Consider the following 21,227-nt stretch of genomic DNA (forward strand, 5'->3'; position numbering starts at 1 on the left):
AGTCCTGGTGTGCCAGGCAGTGGTTCAACCGCAGGGTGGTGACCCTGGGTTGGATGACCAGGTTCAGAGGGTAAACTCTGACCTGGTAGGGGGTAGGTATGCCCCCCAGGAAGTCCTGGGTTGCCAGGCAGTGATCCAGTCTGTGGGTACAGACCCTGGATTGGGAGGCCAGGTTAAGGGTGTCCCCCCTGACCTGGAGGAAGGGGCTACTGCTAACAGTGCCCCTACCAGGTTGTCTTCTGGGGGGGCCACTCCTAGTTGGGTGGTTCAGGACCCCAGAGGAGAGGGCAGGGGGAGGGAAGCCTCACCCCTGGCCCTGGTCCAACCTGAAGGTACAGACCCCAGGTTGGAGGATCAGTTGCAGGTTAACCTCCCTGCACTGATGGAAGAATTGTGCAGGACTGCTTCTACAAGCACCCTGACAGTTTTTGACTCTGGGGGTGCCGCTTCTGCAGGGAGGGTACAGAGCCCCAGAGGGGAGGACCAGGGTCAGGTTGTCATCCCTGACCTGGTGGAAGAGAGAGTGGTCAAAGGGTGCCAGACACCTGGGGCTACCACCCCCCACTCTCCACAGTCACAGTGGTTAGAGAGGCCTGAGGTCGGGCTCTCATCCCTGACAGTTGTCTGGGGCCACTGTGGCTTGCTGTCCTGGTGGACAGAGTTGCCCCTGGGGGGGGAAGGACGAGAGTCACACCCCAGGGGTGGAGTGGGCAACACCATTGTGCTGGCCCTGGTGGTACTATCTGCCCATTGCAATACATCTGTGAGCAAAGTAAAGTTAGGTGTTGCACAGATGGTGTCTGTAGATGTGGAGAAGGGTTCCCCATGGGTTAGCTTAGTGGGCCCTGAGAGTATGGACAGAGGGATCCAACTGGAGTCAGGAAGGCGTAGAACTGGAACATGCCCCTGCTGTTGTGGGCCTGGGTCCCTGTTCTATCGCCCCAATCAGGGAAGTACATCAAGGTATTGATTGTTCTCCCCTGGCTTTAGGCTGGTAGGGGGTCGTGTTGGACTTTTGCTTTTGCAGGGTCATCCCCAGACTTTTTTGCCTCCTGCCTCCTATAATTTTTCTGACATGTTGCTGTTGGCTTTTCAACTCTGAGCACTTTACCACTGCTAACCAGTGCTAAAGTGCATATGCTCTCCTGTTTAAATTGTATGTAAGTGGTTTATCCATGATTGGCATATTTGATTTACTAGTAAGTCCCTAGTAAGGTGCACTAGAGGTGCCAGGGCCTGTAAATCAAATGCTACTAGTGGGCCTGCAGCACTGGTTGTGCCACCCACATAAGTAGCTCTGTAATCATGTCTCAGACCTGCCCCTGCAGTGTCTGTATGTGTATTTTTACACTGTAAATTCGACTTGGCAAGTGTACCCACTTGCCAGGCCTAAACCTTCCCTTTCCTTACCTGTAAGGCACCCCTAAGGTATGCCCTAGGTAGCCCCAAGGGCAGGGTGCAGTGTATGGATAAGGTAGGACATATAGTAATGTGGTTTATATGTCCTGACAGTGAAATACTGCCAATTTCGATTTCACTGTTGCAAGGTCTGTCTCTCTCTCATAGGATAATATGGGGGCTACCTTTAAATATGATTAAAGTGTAGATTCCCCTAGAGAAGAGATGGACAGGTGGAGTTTGGGATCCCTGAACTCACAATTTAAAAATGCATCTTTTAGTAAAGTTGATTTTGAGATTGTGAGTTTGGAAATGCCACTTTTAGAAAGTGAGCATTTTCTTGCTTAAACCATTCTGTGACTCTGCCTTGTTTGTGGATTCCCTGTCTGGGTCAGTTGACAGTTGGGTTGTTTTTCACCTCACACCAGACAGTGACACAAAGGGAGCTGGGGTGTAATCTGCATTTCCTGATTAGCCATCTCTGCTAGGAGGGAGGGGTGGAGTGGTCACTCTCATCTGAAAGGACTGTGCCTGCCTCTGACAATGCTGTCTCCAACCCCCTGGTGTGTGTCTGAGGCCTTGCCTGGGCAAGGCAGGATTTCACAAGCAGGTGTGAGTCCCCTTTGAAGAAAGGTGACTTCAAAGACTAAAATGGGTATAAGAAGGGCACCCAAACTTACAAACTTTAGAAACACTTCTGGAACCAAGAGGAACCTCTGCCTGGAGAAGAGCTGATAGCTGAGGAAAACGTGCTGCCCTGCCTGTGACTGTGCTTTGTGGAGCTTTCCTGCAGTGCTGCTTCTGCCAGAGTAAGAGGGCAAAGACTGGACTTTGTGTGCCTTCCATCTTGAAGAAGAAATCTCCAAGGGCTTGATGTAGAGCTTGCCTCCTGTTGTTGAAGTCTCAGGGATAGCAAAGACTTCTTCCTGCCAGCACCTGGAGTCTCTGGAGAGACCCCTACTCTGCTCTGTGGTGCCCTTCCAGTTCCTGGGACCCTGAAAGGAGAGGCTGGCAGCCTAAGGACAAAAATACACGCACCGAGCGCCGTGCGGAGAAAAGATCGACGCGAATCCGATCGCGGCTGAGAAAACGACGCGGCGCCGGCTCCGCAGCTGAGAAACAACGCCGCAGGAAACGCGACCGGAGAATCGACGCCCGGAGCAGGAGAAACGACGCGCAGCATCGCTGACGAAGGCTGAGAGATCGCACCCTGCGCCGCGGGACTTCGGACCGTCGCGTGGCTGGCTTTTTCGACGCGCCTCGCCGAGCCGAGCTGTTTTCGACGCATATACCCGTGCCGGGTTATTTTCGACGCACACCGCCCGTGCGGGGTTATTTTTGCCGCAAACCAGGTACATTTACACGCTAGCAGCGCTAGTGTGTTGTTACAACTACCTAAAGACTCTTTTTATTTTAAACCTTTTAAAAATCATAACTTGACTTGTGTATGTTGGATTTTTGTCGTTTTGGTCTTGTTTTGTCTAGATAAATATTTCCTATTTTTCTAAACTGGTGTTGTGTCATTTTGTAGTGGTTTCATTAAGTTACTGTGTGTGTTGGTACAAATACTTTACGCCCAGCACTCTGAGGTTAAGCCTACTGCTCTGCCAAGCTACCAAGGGGGTAAGCAGGGGTTAGCTGAGGGTGATTCTCTTTTATCCTAACTAGAGTGAGGGTCCTTGCTTGAACAGGGGGTAACCTGACTGTCAACCAAAGACCCCATTTCTAACAATGATTTATTATGGTAACCAAGGGGATAGAGGTGGTGGAAAGTTTAGGGTGGAAGAAGGCTCGACACCTGTATATAAAGGAAGGGGTTTGTTTACATTTGAAAAACTAAGTTTGCTTTTAAGTTTGCTTTTGCGTAGCGTTAGAAATTGACATTTAAACGCTTTCTTATTTATGAGACAAGTTGCCTAAATGATTGTGCTCTGCTATTTGCCGAGTCTTCCTAGCAGGTGGTACCCAGACAGAAACTGGCCGCATCACTGTGTCACCAACTAGGGGTGAAATATGTAGTAATACAAGGATTTTGTCCAAGTGTGAGTGCAAAGACAACTGGCTGCTTATTACAGTTTATGTTGTTACAGCGTCACAAAAGTGAACAGAATAAGTGGGCTAAGCGCACCTGAACTCATATCATGGTCCATGAATATTTCGCACTTTCCCAGAGCAAACCTGTTGGCTTTGCCAATGCTTGTTTAATTCTAGTGTGTATGCATAAGACACGTGGTTAAAGTAAATAACATGAAATCTGAAAACCTCCTTATGGAAGACGTGGAGTCTCTTTTAAGCACATACCATGAAACATACACAAACAACAGTTTATATAAGGTCAGAGAAAAAGGGAAATCATTTGTAGGCTTATATGGGAAGTTGAGAGCTTTGGTGAGTTTCCATTTGGTATCAGCAGCTTCTAGGGATCAGGCAAAGGGTTTCCACTTCTTTTCAGTTACAGGAATGTACACGATTGGAATGTATGTGGCCAGACAATCATGTGCTTGTAGTTTATCATATGTGAACATACAGCTAGAGACAGTGGTGGGCTCCTGTATACAGAGTTCAGGCCATTTTTACCCAAGTTAATATACTCAGACAGTCATTTGTGATTAGTGACAAGAACAACACATCTCGAATTTGGAAAGCAGTTACATTTTACATCATTGGGTCTGACCTTAGTTTGCACAGTCACTTGTCTACCTGAGTGTAAATGAAGCTTTATGCAGTGTATGGTAATGAGCTCCTGGACCAAAAGAGAGATGGGGAATATCTGTTATGGCAGGTGATAAAGTTCTGACTGGACATTGCAGCACTATGCCTTTCACTTGTTCATCAGTGGAGAACTTAGGGCAGCGGCAAATGTAAATTTGGGAGAATAGTGCCCCCCCAAAATTATACTGCTGCAGGACTTCATGTTTTTTTCAATTTTTAAGTTGTTATGCGTCGTGCCATCGAAGTCTGGATTATCTGAGCAGCACATTCTATTTTAATGTCATACAGATACCTCTTTCGGTTACCATAAACTCAGCATTATTCATGTCCTTAATCAAGTAAGACAATATAATGTGAAGCAAGGAAACTAACCCAAATGTTTACAAAAAAACAACCTGACCATGCAACAGACCAAACGTTGTCTACTGTATGATTCGTGAACTAAAGTGAAGAATTTAAGGTGTTATATGGATTGTGACAAAATCATGTAAAGGACGGGCAATTATTAAGTTCCATCTTAATAGTAATAATATTTCACAAAAACTGTTGCAGAAACACGATAAAACCACAAAAATGAATACATTCTTAAAATAAATCACATAAATATTATTCTCATGCTAACAAATATATTGAAGAACTTTTTTTGGTTCTGAGGCTGTGGACTTCTAGGCTGAAGAGACATCACTATAAGAAGACTGAAGAAAAGGATTAAGTTACAATATGTTTTAAATTTGTTGCCAGGCAACAGTCTTAAATGTTGTTAATTTAAAATGTTCATAAATTATGTGTTAAGGAAACGCTTTTTTATGTGCAGTTTCCAACTGGGCATGTGCTAGGGTTATCCTTAAAACCCTAAGTGTGGAAAGTGACTGGCTCACATACTTTTCTATAAACTGAAGAACAAATCATACTTCTTATTTATGGATTATGAGATTTTGCTGATACTTAAGCCTACTTTCCTCCTTGGACATGATGGCCCATATTTCTTAACGTTTCGCACCGCCCTTGCACAAGTGCAATGCAAAACCTAAGGGAGATTTATCAAACACACAAGGCTACCTTGGGTGGCCCGGCATGGCTGGAAAAATCTAGAGTAACGCAAGACAGCGTAAATCACTGCCTTGCTTTACTCTGTCCCAAAGAGGCATTCCATGGGTGGAGCGTGGGTGTTCCCCACATCCACCCATAAATTTTGGTGCAGTCCCAGATTCACCCTTAGTGGTAGATGTTGGAATGCATCAAAATGCACCATTAGGGTGCCTGCATTGGCACTAGGCACCCAAAAGTGCTCCAGTGCTAGATAAGGACAGGGATGTTCCTATATTGTTAATTACATCACAATCATGCCCTTTCCCTTTTACGCAGTGCAGCAAGGTCACCTGCTGTGTTGCGCTGCATGAAAGATTGATAAATCTGCCCTGAAGTACTTAATAAGCTAATTCTTCCATATCTAAACCTTTGCCTCAAATGAACATTGTCTATGCTCTATGGGGTAATGATACACTGATCAAATTAGCATGTCCCTCAAACTCTATCCATATGTTCTCAGAGAATTACGGCAGTTCACAGATAGCGTAGTTTGAAGTCTACTAAAGGTTTAAGGCCATCTAGGAACTTGAATTTATTACAATATAATATATTTTAAATAATCTTAAACCACATAGTTTAGTGTGGCCAAGTTCAAGCTTTAGAAAACCACACAGTACCAAGTAATTCGAAAATATGACTGTCTCTGTGGTAGTGAATACTTGACAGACAAGTAAACAAACTTAAATAATTTGTTCAGAAATATAAATTGTTCAGAAATATAAATTAAAAATGCTAGCTTTAGTATATGGAGCTTAATTATGTTTTTCTGCGAGCTTGTATATGTGTGTGTGTGTATATATATATATATATATTTTTTTTTAACTCGTGGTCAGAAAATATTTTCTATGTTTGTCTAAGTATTTCAGTGCTGATTCACAAAGCCATGCAAGAGCATGTAAAGGAGTACTCTTGTAGTAATCTTTTACAAACTCCTCCATGTCTTTGTAAATCTGGACCAATACATCTAAAATGCAGGTAAAATTGGACTATTCAGGTCACATTCATGTACAATTAGAGTACATTTAGAGTGTTTTTACTAACAGGAAGTTGGACGTTTGAAGGCCAGTTTACAATTGCATAAAAGATTAGTCCTGTAGAACTACTTTCCATACTCATAAATGCATATGTGAATCAAAACCTTCATGTCTAGAACAAGATGTGTGACTGAGCTCACAGTCCACTTAATTTGTTTACTAATTGTCATAAAATAGTTTATTGAAAGGGACTGATTAAATAAACAAGTGTGTGTGTCTATTCAGTCAAGCTGACGTACTGCTCTTAGTGCATTGTAAAGTAAGAGAGTACCTTTAGTACACCAGAAAGACAACATGATAAACTTTAAGATTTGGAAATCATTTCCACCATTAGAACCAATGTTGTAAATGTAATAATGGCAATATTTGGAGGATTGTCTTTCAGTAGGTCTTTCAGTATGGATTTGGAAATCACCTATGTTGATATCTATTTATCTGAAGTATTTTTATCCTGAAGACTATACCTGTTTTTAATATAGTTGTGGAAAATATTGGACACACTGCATGTTTACATTCTGGTCAAGTGTAAATAAATTGTTATTGAACTTTGAGGGCTGTAAATTTCCTTTTTCCTTTTTTTTGATTTTTGGTCTTGGGATAATTTGACAAGAGTCAGGTCCAACATATGTGGATGAACCTCAGTCTAAAAGAGCCCTGTTGCTGGTTCTTAACATTTTAACTCTCTTTGGATTCTGAAGCTTTATATTCAATTTTTGAAATTTGTACTGGATCATTTAACATCATTGAGTTCAGCAGCTCATAAGCTTCGATTTTGTATTCACAAGCAGTTTGAACATACCTCCAATTGTTAGTATGTGTGTTCGTTAACTTACCAACTTCAACCCACTAAACAGGAACAATATTATTGTATGGTCCAAATGTTAATTATGTTGTCTATCAGAAGTTAGGTTAAGTAAGGTCTGGGAAGCTATCATTCAGTTAACTGTCAGATTGGCATCAACCTTGTGTGCAAGATCCAACTGGAGCAATGCATAGCTCTTCATCTCACAACACCCACTATTGATTACATACAGAGAAACATAAGGGGCAGTTTATGACACTGGGAAAGAGGGAGTGGAATAAGAGAAAAAAAGAGACACAGGACTCCTCCACTACTCACTCAGCTGGTAAATGAGATCTGTGGAATGTAGTGCGGTCATACAAAAGAAAGCAATATGTTAAGTGATCTGTCTTTCATATAACAAAAAATTATTACAGACGTGAACAGACACACCTGAACACCTATCTCTGGGTAACCAACTCTCTGTAGTTTAATACGATAATTCCTGAAAGCTAAACATACGAACAATAAGTATCCCATGATTGACAGGTGTGTGCATAGATCCCTCTATGTTTATTATAACTAGCTCAAGTGTTGTTTCTGCACACTGTATGGTGAAGATGAATATGTTCAGGCTACTGTAATTATGCAGCAGGGGGCCCTAATTATGCAGTATGGTTGACTAAATAATGTAACAAGAAAGGGAAAATTATGAGGTGAAACACAGCATTTTTTGCTAGCATTACTTCATTATATTTTATAGTACATGTTAACACTTTGTGGGCAAATGTTGCACCTTATTAGTAATAGGGTAACACCCGTATGCAGCAAAAATCAACTGAAAGCCAACCTTTGTGAAGGGCTTTCCAGTGCTCATAAACAAATGTGGCTGCATTTTTGTTGATAGAAACACAATTTGTTTTGTTAAAATCTGCAGATTATGCAGCAGATGAATGATTGTGTGGCAAATGTGATAAACTCATAAATGTTCGAAAACGCTGAAGCCACCAAATTGCAAAATTCAAGTGGGTCGGATTATAGTGTCTACTTGAGTTCTTTAAACTTTAAAAATAACCAATACCATTAATATCCTGTTGTTCCTAAGTATAGTAATGCTATACTTCTGCTGAAAACGTCATTACCTTAGTCATGAAAGTGCTAAACATATGTGTCTAGTGAGTCACTAAGCATTCTATTATAGTTCAAGATCACTGCTTTTCCTTGCATATTACCCCAGTTTGAATAGCTAAAAAGTAGTTCAGGTTCAAAGTTCATTTTTTTCAACAATACAACTTTAAAGTGTTCACTTTAACTAAGTAGCAAATTAAATCCCAGTTCCAGTAGTTCAGCAGTAGATATTTAATGTTTGTCTTCATCAACAACACAACTTCAAAGCATTTATTGTAACTCCTTAGACAATTAAACCCCACTTTCAATAGTTCAAAATTAGTCAGGTTCAAGGTTTGATTTAATCAACAATGCAGTTTCAAGATCCATCCATTGTTACAAACAATCTTCAACAGGCAGTTGGTCTCACTGTGAAGGAAATCTGGACTCAAGTAGCGCATTTTGGATACAGCAATATTGTGACATATTTGCCTAGCAAGGATGGCATCAACCACTAGGCAGGATATACCCAGTAATCTAAAATGGCTGGAACATGCACCGCTTCCTGAAATTAACATGATAGTATGATCAGTGGTGAATGGAAATGTATGGAACATGTTGGGCTGTGAGGTTGGTTAGTTCTGAGATACCAGTTAAATGGAATCTAAAATGAAGTCCAACAAGTGTTTTATAGCTTTATGAGGAGAATTGATGCATGGTCTAGTGGCACATTGGAAGGCTAATGACTGAAAAAATAAATCCCTTCTCCTTTTTTCTTGTATGAGACTTGCTGTTACTGTTGCAAAGCAGACACTTGAGTCGTTTGAGCTATTGGAACCTTTAGCTTTTTAGTGGGTGCTGGAAGTAGAGAATCAAATCCCCATTTGTGTTTCTCCGCCAATCTTGATTCCTCTTTAACTTCAAATGTATTTGTAATTAGGGCTGTCAATTCATAATTTTATATTTAGTTGAATCTATGTTTGTCCACACAACTCCACTGGTTTGACTGTCCATTGCAGGAACATCTGATGCATGAATTTCTTTTCTAAACTTGATGTGCATGATTTTTTAAAGATATTCCAATATTTTTATCTTTTTGATGAGTGGTAAAGACAATCACAATTTAAGGAATATCGCCATTAACTCATTCTACGGATGTTGTTAGATGTAGTGTAGCTGCCCTAACTTTGTGTATTCCCATCATTTCACTTTCAGCTTCCCAGTTCTTAACTCATTCCGATGACTTAGCCACTTCCAAGATCACAACAGTAAAAAAAATAAAAAGTGTGTACTGTTCTGAGTAGCCACAGTTCATTTTAAAACTAAGAGTCTAATAATGACCTTGGAAGATGGAATACTCCATCACAAACGTAATGGATATCCCGCCCACCGTTTTACAAGTTCCATAGGTTAAAATGGAACTTGTAATATGGTGGATGGGATATCCGTCACGTTTGTGACGGGATATCCCATCTTCCAAGGTCATAATCAGAAACGTAGTCACCCTTATCCCAGTCGCATATATTAGTTAGGGATGCAAGGAGTATCATTTACAACCGCTATGGTTTCTTTACATACTGCTGTCTTCCAGAGCATTCATACTTCATGCAGTAGTGGAATTTAGTGGTTACCAGAAGCTGCACCTATGACTACTTTGCTCCTCATTTCAAGTCCTGTGCCTTCCTTTAAGAGATATTAATACACATTTCTGTAAATTCACCAGAGATCATGGCCATATCTGGTGCTTTTTCCAGAGTATTTTATGTGATGTAAATAGGGGAAGGCAACAAAGGATGAGTAATATAAATTCTGTTACCCCTATGAATTTGTTAAGGTTAATATGATGCTCTCTATCTACATTATGTATTTTGTTGGGTCTCTGAGAGGTTTTGAATGTAATATCATTGCTGGTATAAGACGAATATGTATTTGATGCGGATATCGGTAAGGCAATAGATTCTGAAAGTTACCACCCGTACATGTGCAGTTTGGGTTTTCATGTTGGTTGGCACTGGGTCTCCTTTTCTTGACTTCTTTAAGAATCTTTGTAGTCCTATGTTAGATTTAAAACATAGGGCCAGATTTACAAGGCCCTAGCACCTCTTAGCGCCATGCTAACGTCATTTTTATACGCTAATGTGGCATTAATGAGGCCATTCTCTTTCGCCATATTTACAAAGTGGCAAAATGCTAGCATTGCGCCGCTTTGTAACCCCTTGCTCCACATAATACCTGTGCCAGGTATCATGTATGGAAGGGGGCATTCCCACTCAGGGAGGCCGTAAACAATGGCGCAGTGAAATCTGACTGCGCCATTTTTTCCATCATTTTTAACGCCTGCTCAGGACAGGCATTTAAGTAATGGGCCCATAGTAGCCTAAGTGCCTCCCTAGTGCTTTTCTGCACTAGAGCCATAATTTAGGACGCTAATCCAGCAAAGTGCCACAATAGCATAATAAATTATGAGGCTATTGTGGAAATGAGCTCCATGGTGACGTTAGGTGGGGCCGGGGTGGCGTAAGAAAAGTTGGACATCGGGACCGATGTACAGCTTTCTTGTAGATCTGGCCCATAGTTTGTAGCCTAGAACTATAATATATATTCTTAGATGCTTGGTATAATACACCATGCCATTTGTCAAGCTTAAGTAGATTGCCCATAAATTCCAGGAATGCTTCGCAGATTGAAACTGTTACTTTGCTTAATATCTTTGCTGCTTTAATAGCCAACACCAACTGTTGCTATGACATTTGTCAGTTTTCATTCTTGGTACATTGGCAGTTGGTTTGGGATTGATGGAAACTCTGTGCCTTCAGTACCTTAAAGTATGCCTGGTTCCACTAAGTTAGCAGTGAGGACTTAACGCCGATTTTGCAATAGGGTCTGCCTTTATAGGGTAACATTTCCATTCATTATTTAACAATAGTAATATTAAGAAGAAACACGGAGTATATCTTGGAGATTTATGCTTTCAGAATAACTTAGTGTCATTATATTCTCTTTTGTTAAAATATATCTTATGATGACAGTGTGACTGAGGTTTGTTTCATCATTCTTTAAACATTTTGCTTCACGTCAGCCTGTTTGGATCATTATTTAAACTAAAATACACAAACTTCTCAATCGTTCAGCTGATTTCAAAGACAAAAATTCACACAAGATGACTGATCACCCAAGCTTTATTCATAATAACAGCCACGACCTGCCATAAAACTATGGTGGTAGCAAGAGGAACACTAAACATTAATTTCTCAAACAAAGCTCACTACTAATTGAACAAACTGACTTAATTTAATGAATTCACACACAAGCTCTTCACCCTGTCACCCCACAGACGATAACTATCCCTGACAAGTGACATTGAAAACAGCTGTGAAACACAAATCTCCTCATGCTCAATTAGGACAGACCCCAAAAATATACAAAAACCGATAATGAATGACTATAACAGTAATGAAAACAGATAACCCCAAAAGGCCTCTAGATAATTCTAACTGTTTAGCAATAGTTTGTCAGTGGAAAATAGAGCCAATCTCGAACAAGTAGCCGAGGACTACAAAATGAATTGCAGCATAAGGCCGAGATGTGGTCCTCCAGCAGCTACATCATGGCCTTGAGCATTCTACATCCTGAGAGTCCATTATGACATCTTATCATCGCCATACATAACTAATGATGAATTACACAGACTGTATCTTGTGTGTCTTTTCATATCACATTGGGGCATAATTACCAAATTTTAGCAGTGCTTTCCTACTGCGGGGCTTAGGAGTGAAGATGCATGGGCTAATGTATGGCATGGTATTTAATGCCTCTTTTGTTTGTAGGACTCTCCTATAAAATGTGTTGCACGTTCAGTTACAGATAAATACTTTTTTTAATTGCTTGTACTTCTCATAAATTCAAAACGAAAGCTACTTGTACCTGCGAGAAATTGAATAAAATCTGTTTTCCTGTACAGAGAAAAGTGCTTAAAGCACTAAGGGCCAGATGTAGCAAAGGGTTTTTCCCATTCTGTGTCAATGGGAAAATGTGTTCGTACATATGGCCCTTAGCATTTTCAGATCCATTTTTAATATATTTTGTGTAGTTGTGGTGTTGGATATGGAAAAATCCTCTCGCACCAGGTAAGCCTTCTTCGGAATGAAGTTGCAGTATGCCAAGTTTCTGCCAGGGCAAGGATCGTAAATTAGGTTCCATTAGTGAAACTTGGACATTAGAACTGCAGGGAATCCTCGCTTGAGGACTATTATTGCGGCTGCGTGCCATGCTGGAATCAGGATAACAGAATTCATTTTCTTACACGTTTGAGGCACTTGCATTTCCCTACTGGTGACAACATTTGGTCTATATTTTTGCAGAAATGTGTCACTGTGCTATAACTTGTGTAAGTTCTATGGCGCACAATGGATTTATTAATGAGTGACACGTAGGAGGTAATTTACTAACATAAAAGTGACACAAATCAGGCACGAGGTGCTGTGCGGGGATTCACTTTCCAACACAAACAATGACTTGCTTTGGAAAGTTGCCTAAAGTAACAGCAGAATGGCAATACTTCGAGTCAAGAGGGCATCTCATGGGTGGTACATAGGCATTCCTATTCACCTACCCATTGGTTGTGACTCAGAGCCCTGTCTACTAACATTAGCAGACAGGAATTTGAAACAAAACATTTTATCAAAGCAGGATGAATAGTGGAGCACATTTTAAGTCGCCAGACTTTTCTATCTTTGCATGTGTACTGTATTGTACAGCAGACAAACAAAGTGAGAAAAGTACAAAACTATGGGCACCCTTACAGTACAAAACCTGTGCTTGGGACACACACATGGTTGCACTATGGTGCAAGGTTTTGTGCACTGGCAAGGCAGCATAAAGTGCACCAGCACTGGGGGAGATAAAAATAGCACCATATCGTAGTAGATATTTTTCTCTCCCTCTGGTGCATTGTAGCACAGTAACTTTGATTGTTGGTTGTGCCGGTAGTGTGTAAATTTGGCCCTTAATTTGCAAATACTGTTACATTTGTCAGAATTGTTTGCATGTCTTTTTTCATTTCCGGACATTGATGAGTGCAGTTAAGTCATGGATATTGATTCACCAAAATGCCTGCCGTAGCAGGTGTAACATCAGCCATGCTTTGACGCCCTAATGCAATCACCCAATTGACCACATGTCCCACCCTTTGCAATCAACAGCCTCTTATTCGCTGCTGAAGGGCTAGAAGAAAGCAAGGAGTGGACAATCAGAAACTAAAAGGGCTCCTCATGTCCTGTATACTTCTTGCTTTTGCTGCTGCATTCACAATGCCTCAGAACAGGGCTAGCCAGGACCCCCGGGGGGTAACATTATGAAGTACAAAGTTAAGGTATGGAATACTTGAAAAAGCCTCAAACACTGGCAACCATTTGTGGCCGCATTCCTGTGCTTTGTGTGTTTTTTCCCACTGTGCCACTCCAGGTAGGAGGCAGACATATGGAAACCAGGCTTTCTACCAGTAGAAACAGTCCTGCTCCAGTAGAAACTGGCCAACGCAACATTTCATACCCAGTTCTCTCAAAACAGGTATTCCCATAAAAGTATGGGCTTCTTTGGGTCTCTTTCAGTAAAGTGTTGCCTGAGTTTTGTGTTGCACTTGAGCACAGGACCAACATATAGGCATATTGGTTAAACCTATGACATCATATTAAAAATCAAACTGAATGGGTAGAACCCTTGCTTGTTTATCTAGCTGTCTTCCCCTTTACTCCCTCTCCCTATTTGATAAAATGTTACATTTCACCATGAAAACCCTTTATAATCTCTCCAAACAAGCTTTCAAGTTCTACTATTGTGTCCAGATCAGTTGGTTTTCCACTGAAACAGATCCATTTGCAATCTCTTAATCTTAAGGGGTTGTTTCAACTTTAGCAGCATGGGCGAATCATCGTAAACTGGCCACACTCTCGAACTGCCAAGCTTGAATATTTCTTGCATCAGTTAAAAGTGGGTGTGAATTGCCGATTGATTACAGGTGGCATGAATTTGTCAATAGGGAAGGTGAAGTGCAGAACAACAGGATCTAAAGGATTGTGTTAATCTTTAAAATCTTAAATGCCCCATTCCTGAACTACCTCTCTAATAGTCTTACCAGGTGCATCCCTCCTCAGACCCTTTGGTCAGCCAGTCGAAACCTTCTAGTCACAGCTAAAACCTCCCTGCATGGACTCTAGATTATGATGATTCATTCTACTGAAATCTCTGCAAGGTATTTTCTTCCAATTTACATGTTGACACTTAATTTTCCAAATTCAAGATTATTCCAAAAGCACACTTCTTCATGCAAGGAGAAATGAATGACTGACCACGTTAACCCCTATGCTACTGCCCTGTTTTGTATCACACACTTACCAGCCATAATATTGACCGCCATCTCTGTATATTATGACGTATGCTGCATTATCCTATATTTAATGTACATATTGTTCAATGAAGGACAAAGTTTCATAGGGATGGTAACATCCTTTATGCTGGGGATTACTGTCAGTATTCATGCCAAGAAACATTCCTCCTATTATGTATCCCAGCATTGTAATAATCCATGCCTGGTTCTTCTGTCAACATTTTTGCCAGAGAGTATGGCCACTAACTTGGTTTCATACAGCAATTTACTTTTCTTCAGGATGATACCAACAGTAGTGTCTGTGAGTTCTACTAAGACATTTCTGGAGAGGCCTATAACGTTTAGCCCAAAGGTACTGCAGTATCTACTTAAAGGAGTAATGACTGAAGTAATGACAACAGGAGCAAAGACACCATTTAGATGACTAGCATTGTTTCCTTCATCTCATAAGCACATTCAAACAACCTCCTCCCGCTCACGACTCCTGATCATTTTGGCTCATTACGCAGGGCTCCTTTTGGGAATGGATTGAAAGAGCACCCCTTCTTACTCTCCACATTGGGACTGAGCCTGTCACTCTTGTGAAATGATGGTTAGCTCACCTGGTGAAAGGATAGTGAGATGCTTGCCCTCATTGCTCAGTACCTGCTGTTCTGTAGCCTATTGTCCAGCCTTAGAGAGTAGTTTGTACTCCTTGTTCTCACTCTTCTCTGTAGAGCTCCTGGCCTAGAATTTCATGGGGCAGGCAGATAGTGCTCCCGCCATGCAATATGGGAGCTATCATGGAAATCGAGTTTTTTTAGGGTGTCTTCCACATCTATATCTAAAGGTAAACAATAATGTATATTTAGATAGATCACTCGGAAAGCTGAATTATTTCTAACTACTAGAAAATTCAGAGCTACTACCAACTGTTTGCTACTCGTTTTACCAATTTCGACAGAAAGAAAGTGGTTTGTAACCCTGAAAGCAGCGGGTCCACCGAACTATCGCAATGGCTTATCTTCCTGATTATTCATTGAAAAACACCCATTGATGTTATGTTTTATGTACTGTTGAGTGGTGCAAGAAGTTTGTTTTGGTCCTTTTGTAGCGCTAGTTATTTGTGTTGTCTTTTGATGCAGCCCATCAGAAGAAATGAACTCGCGATAAGTATGTTTTGAAAGCCTGATAAAACAGAATGCAGCAATCAGAACCTTTCACCGAAAATAGTTTTGTTTTCTACATGTGTAGTCCAATATCTACTTGCCTCTGGCTTTATTTACTAGTGTTGCAAATATCAGTGCACAGACCCATAACTGTCAACCTGCATGAACCTCGTGGCATGCCGAATAGATATTTTAAAGCCCTTCAAAAGTACCAGATGTACAAAGAAATAATGTACCATTTCGGTTCATGTACCGGGTGAAAGCAATTTATTGTACAGTTTGACTATGAATAGAAGAGTTTCGTCTTTATTTCAAATGACAAAGGCATATCTTGCATTAGACTTAAAGTATCAAGCCCAGTTAGTAAACATTTAACACAAGTTGAAAATCTGCTTTTCGTAGATGCGCCCGTAGCATGGCTTTTTTCCAAATGTGTTGACAATAGCAATGCATAGGCAACCTACTGCAATCGGAAATCGTATTGCAAGAACCTCCTGGCCTGTAACACTGATATTTTTCTAGCCCTTCAAAAGTTCCAGACGCACAAAGTAATAATGTACCCGTCATTTCCTTTGCCTTGTGAATTCAGTATGACTTGAGATCCATTCATTTCTAAACGTCACGCACCCTTTTGACCTTGATAACACAAGACTGGCATGAATTTCCATTGTTAGACACTGCACACCCTCTTACTCGGAGAATTAGAGGGAGGGCAAAGAGTCCAAATTACAGGAAATAAACATGTCTCTTACTTTCTGTTATTGCCCTGCCTGCGTGGATCGTGAGACAATGGACACTCCTGGAGCGCCAGGGGCGTCAGTGGGCATGCTGTGGGTGCTGTTACTCTCTCACAACTACTCATTTCTATCCACGCAATACCCAGACGTAGAGAGTAGGATTTTAACATTTGCCTGTTATACTAGTCAAGGGCAGTGCCTTGATTTGCCTTGCTTTGGTAATAGTCCGTGCGCCTCCCATTTGGTCTTAAATAAATATCCCCCAGATGATCTCATAGTAACAGCGCCAAGAATAGCTCCATCAGAAATATCTTACTCTATTCCTCGTAGAAGGTCACACTAATACTTTACTATAATTCCTCCAAGCACTTCTACAGTTACACACACCAAGCTACTCCATACCCATTTTTTCTTCATCTTTTCCACTCTCCTTCTGCATCTCTTCCAGTGACCCCACTAACCAAAACTACTCCTTCTTCATTCTGTCTCTTTCTAATTGCAATATTCCCTTTTGTATCTCCACTCCTAAAGCCATCCCTTTCCCTTGTCACTTCTGTTATTGCAGCATTCACTGTTGCCTCGCGACCATCTTTCTTCTCTTCCACCTCTCCTCGCTGCTTTTTTTCCTCACTCTACCTGAAGTGTCCTTCACTTCTCTATCTGCCGTTTCGATTTTCCTTCTCACCTTCCCTTTCACCTCTTCCTCCTCCTATGTTCCCCTCCCTCAGCGTGCTGCTCCCATCCAGGTTCTGCACCTGCACCTCCAGTTCTTCTCTGCCCTCCCATCCTATGATTTCCAGTTTACTACTGCTCATTTCTCCCCCCTCACTCTAGCCCCAACTCTGCTTCCTTCTCTTGCCCTCTCACATTTCATCTCTAACCCCCTTTTCCATTCCCTTCCCCCCTTGCAGCTGTTCTTCTCCCTGTCTCATCACCTCTGGAACGTGTTCATCTTTCCTAGTGCTGCACATGCTTGCCACAAATCAGGCAGTCGATGGTTGGGCCGAGCATAGATGAGAGGTCGTCTTTTGGGCGGAGTGTATTAGCCTCTGGCCGCCTTACCATGAATGCTGATGTGTCCCATAGTCTTTACGTTGGAAGTGTCTGCACATAGTAATCACATATGCAACCCACTGAATAATGCAGATCTAGGGTAACAGCATAATGTGCTAAAGCCTTGCCTCTGTTATACATACGTTGTGAATATTTCAACATTTAGCAGATGTGACTTTAGCGAATTTGAAAACATTTGAAAATTAGGTTTCTCCACTGGTAAAGTGTAAGTCCCTTTTAAAAAACGAATTATCTCCATTTCAGTTCCATGTCAAGTGTTTTCTTTCCATTTTCGTCCGTCCTCTAAACATTCGTACTGCTGTCTTTTCGAGGACAAAGAGTTGTTGTCCTTGCATTTCTATTGTTGGAAACACTATGTTGAACGCTTGTGAATACCCTAACATTACGAGTTTGCACGTGTATCATGCATTAAATGGTCACCCTCGACTACAACCACTTCCCCCCATTAAACTTAATGTTGTTGAAAATATTTTTTTCCTCCCTAATTAGTGTTTCACTGCTAATGATGTTGATATTTCTTTCTTTCTGATATACTAAACGAGGATAGAAGACAAAGGCACTGTGGAGCCAACATTATATGCACATCTTGTTTGCCTGGTGGATTGAATAAATAAAACCCATGACCAATTGACAACACACACATTCAAATGTGAACGAAAATGGGGAAAAACTTGTATTTGATGGCCCTGTAGAAAGTATTGCACTGCTTTGGTCCTGAGTGATAAAGATATATTTCACGCATCACACAATGATGTGGTATTGTGAACGTAGAATATTTATTGGTTGGTCATGCCTTAGAGTACGTAATAGAAATATTCTGCTACCAAATAAAGGAAACTGATCTTGTGATGTCACAAAATCAGTGATTAAAGCTAGGATGTAGCTCTAGTTATCAACTATATTGCCTCATTTATTTTATAACTGCTCCTAGTAATAAAAAATGGTATTTCAATATTGACACTTTTTTGTTTTTCCTCTAGGAATATCTGCAGATGGGGGACCCAAGCGTCAGGAGCATCTTTCCAGATTCTCAATGCCTGATTTGAGCAAAGATTCAGGGATGAATGTCTCCGAAAAACTGAGCAATATGGGCACTCTGAATTCTTCAATGCAGTTCAGGAGTGTGGAGTCAGTTCGTAGCTTACTCTCGGCACAACAGTACCAAGATATGGAGCCTAATCGGAATCAACTAGTTAATCCTGCCAAGTACAGAGAACTTTCTCAGCATGGACGACTTCATCAATCTTTTGACTTTGGAGGTGGAATGCCAGTGAATGATATGAGTGCACAGAATGTTGCTAAACATCCTCCTATGAGCGATCGCACACAAAGACGAGCTCAGGCCCGTGATAATGATCCACGCTACCGTCCTCACAGACCTAGAAGGTCCAGGCGCTCACGCTCAGATAATGCCCTACATCTTGCTAGCGAACAGTGCAACAGAGTGCAGGAAACTCCTTTTCTAAGAACCAGGGAAGACTATGACCGATTCATGCTCCAAAGAGGTGCCAGAGGTTCTCTGGAGCATGGCCAGAGGCGAGATATGTACGGTCGTTATCCCAGGACTGCATCAGATCTTGCTTTGCAAAATCATTTATGTGAAAAATGGGGTCCATATTTGACTGAGTATGATTGGTGCTCTACTTGCTCCTCCTCTTCAGAATCTGACAATGAAGGATACTTTCTTGGCGAGCCCATTCCACAGCCCACTCACCTTCGATATGTAACCAGTGAGGATCTCATTCACCAATATGGCCAGTGCAGTGGCAGCAGTGTGGGTGGCGGAGGTGCGGGTGGCATACCCAAGTCTTCCTCTTTAGGTGGCAGAGGACAGCTGCATAGCAGAAAAAGACGCAAGAGCAAAAACTGTGTCATTTCGTAATGCACTGAAGGCGTGGTCCGAAAATGTAAAGTCACAAACTTGCACTGTTTTTGATTTGGAAGCACCTTTTTTGCAACAACAAAAAGACCTGATTCTAGGCATTTGTGATATTGAGGCAACATTCTGAATTGGCTTCTATAAATAGTCATTATTGTTGGCATGTTGGATATTTTTGCACATTTCACTTTGGAAGCAACTTTCACTTTAAGATCTTTATTATTGTTCCGTTTCTTCAGTGTAACCAAAATACTGCCAGTCTTTCCATCTGATTTGTCCCATGTTTTAGTTACTGCTGTTCGCATCCCCAACCATATTCTATGCATTATCCTTCTGCTTGTCTTCAACCTTGGTACTAATGTTCTCAATTAATTTATCAGGCAATGCATATATATATATGTATAGTAAGTTATTTACATGTTCATTGCAAATGGAATGTAAATGAAAGTTCTGATAATATTTTTGTATTTTGTAATATCAAATGAATCTCTGTCTTTACGAGCACACATGATGGAAATGTGAAAACTGCATGCACATTGAACATGGTCTTCGGTAAGAGTAAGCCGTTATCTTTATTAGTGCGCTGAGTGGAATATTTTCAGGAGCAACATTGTATAACTACGCTGTGCAGTGTCGTGCAAATTCTCTTGGCCGGCTGTTGAAGAAAGCAACAATGTGCTCTAACATGTCTGCACATTGGAGATTTTTAGCTTACAAATGTCTACTTTAGTTGCTCCGACCAGCCGCTAAGCAAATGAGTCACTGCAGCAGAAGTCAACTAATATTGAAAATAAAACTACTTCTGACGACTTTTCCCTTCAGGAATCTGATAGGCTAACAGGTGCAGAAAGTCATTCTTAACCAGAGCTTAGAACCTAGCCTTTTTATACATTTATACCTTTCCCTGAAAACCTGGGTTAGTTGGCATAGTGGCACAAATTATGGCAACATCTATCCCTTGACCATCATTCTTGACCACAGACCCCTCATAACCTTACAAAAGCATAACTGCCATTGGTGGAACACTACACATTTTAGCTGGAAAAAATAACCAAAGCCTGATGAAGAAACACATCCGTGTACAGAAATGTTAAGCTGATAAAACTTAAAGTACTGTTGTGGAGAACTAGTGGCAATTGGTGCAGTTGTGTGACGTCAGCCTCAAGTTGTTTTGAATATAACATTTTTATATGCTCTTGTGTCCCAAGCAATTTTACCTGCTTATAATTTACAAGGTGCAAGAAATGTTAAGCACCGCTTCTTAACCTGGGACATGTTGGAGAAAAGATGGTAGATTAAAGTTGGAGCAAATGGTAATGTGGCATGAACTACAGGAGTGCTAGTAACATTGAACCATTCTTTATTGTGCTAGAGATGTGAGTATTCCTCTATATGCTTCAATTTGCATATCTTGTACTAGCTGCAGGGTGTTTGAGATCATTTGCTTTTCAGGTACAAATATTACAAAGTATTCATTGTCCTTGATTAAAAAGCAATACCGACATTGGTTGTTTGTAGTTTTTAGCATGCCTCCTTTCACATCCAGAAGCTTTATATAAATTATCAGAGCCTCGCGAATAAAATGTAAAAAAATAAAGAAAATATCGGGGGAAATTGGTGGGTCTTTTTCTGTATCACAAATGAAACCAGTGTTTTATTTCTTTTAATAAAAAATAAATGAATATTGTCAGAAAATATAATTATTTTACCCTATAAAAGTGAATAAAATACTTTTAAAAATATGCATTGAATTTTGTCATGTGTTACAATCAAAGTTGTTCTACACTTTGTGATGTAATTGATTTCTAGATCAGGCAAGATGGACTCCACATGGAGGGGAGAAACCACCCGCTACACATGGGTACTTATGGGGAAGGCAGGCG

The 21,227-nt window shown here is 41.0% G+C and overlaps 1 protein-coding gene across 8 annotated transcripts in view; it reads left to right on the top strand.

Annotated features, from left to right (window-relative positions):
- Positions 1-21,079, top strand: part of PRICKLE2 (prickle planar cell polarity protein 2) — a 1,019,428-nt gene extending 998,349 nt beyond the window's left edge. For all 8 annotated transcript variants that reach the window (XM_069206505.1, XM_069206507.1, XM_069206504.1 and 5 more), the window contains one exon: positions 18,446-21,079. In XM_069206505.1, coding sequence (XP_069062606.1) covers positions 18,446-19,347 — 902 coding nt within the window. In that variant the 3' untranslated portion in view covers positions 19,348-21,079. The remainder of the gene's footprint in view (positions 1-18,445) is intronic.
- Positions 21,080-21,227: the final 148 nt, after the last annotated feature.

This window comes from Pleurodeles waltl, chromosome 9 (assembly GCF_031143425.1).
Source record: "Pleurodeles waltl isolate 20211129_DDA chromosome 9, aPleWal1.hap1.20221129, whole genome shotgun sequence".
In the NCBI taxonomy this organism is placed as follows: domain Eukaryota; kingdom Metazoa; phylum Chordata; class Amphibia; order Caudata; family Salamandridae; genus Pleurodeles; species Pleurodeles waltl.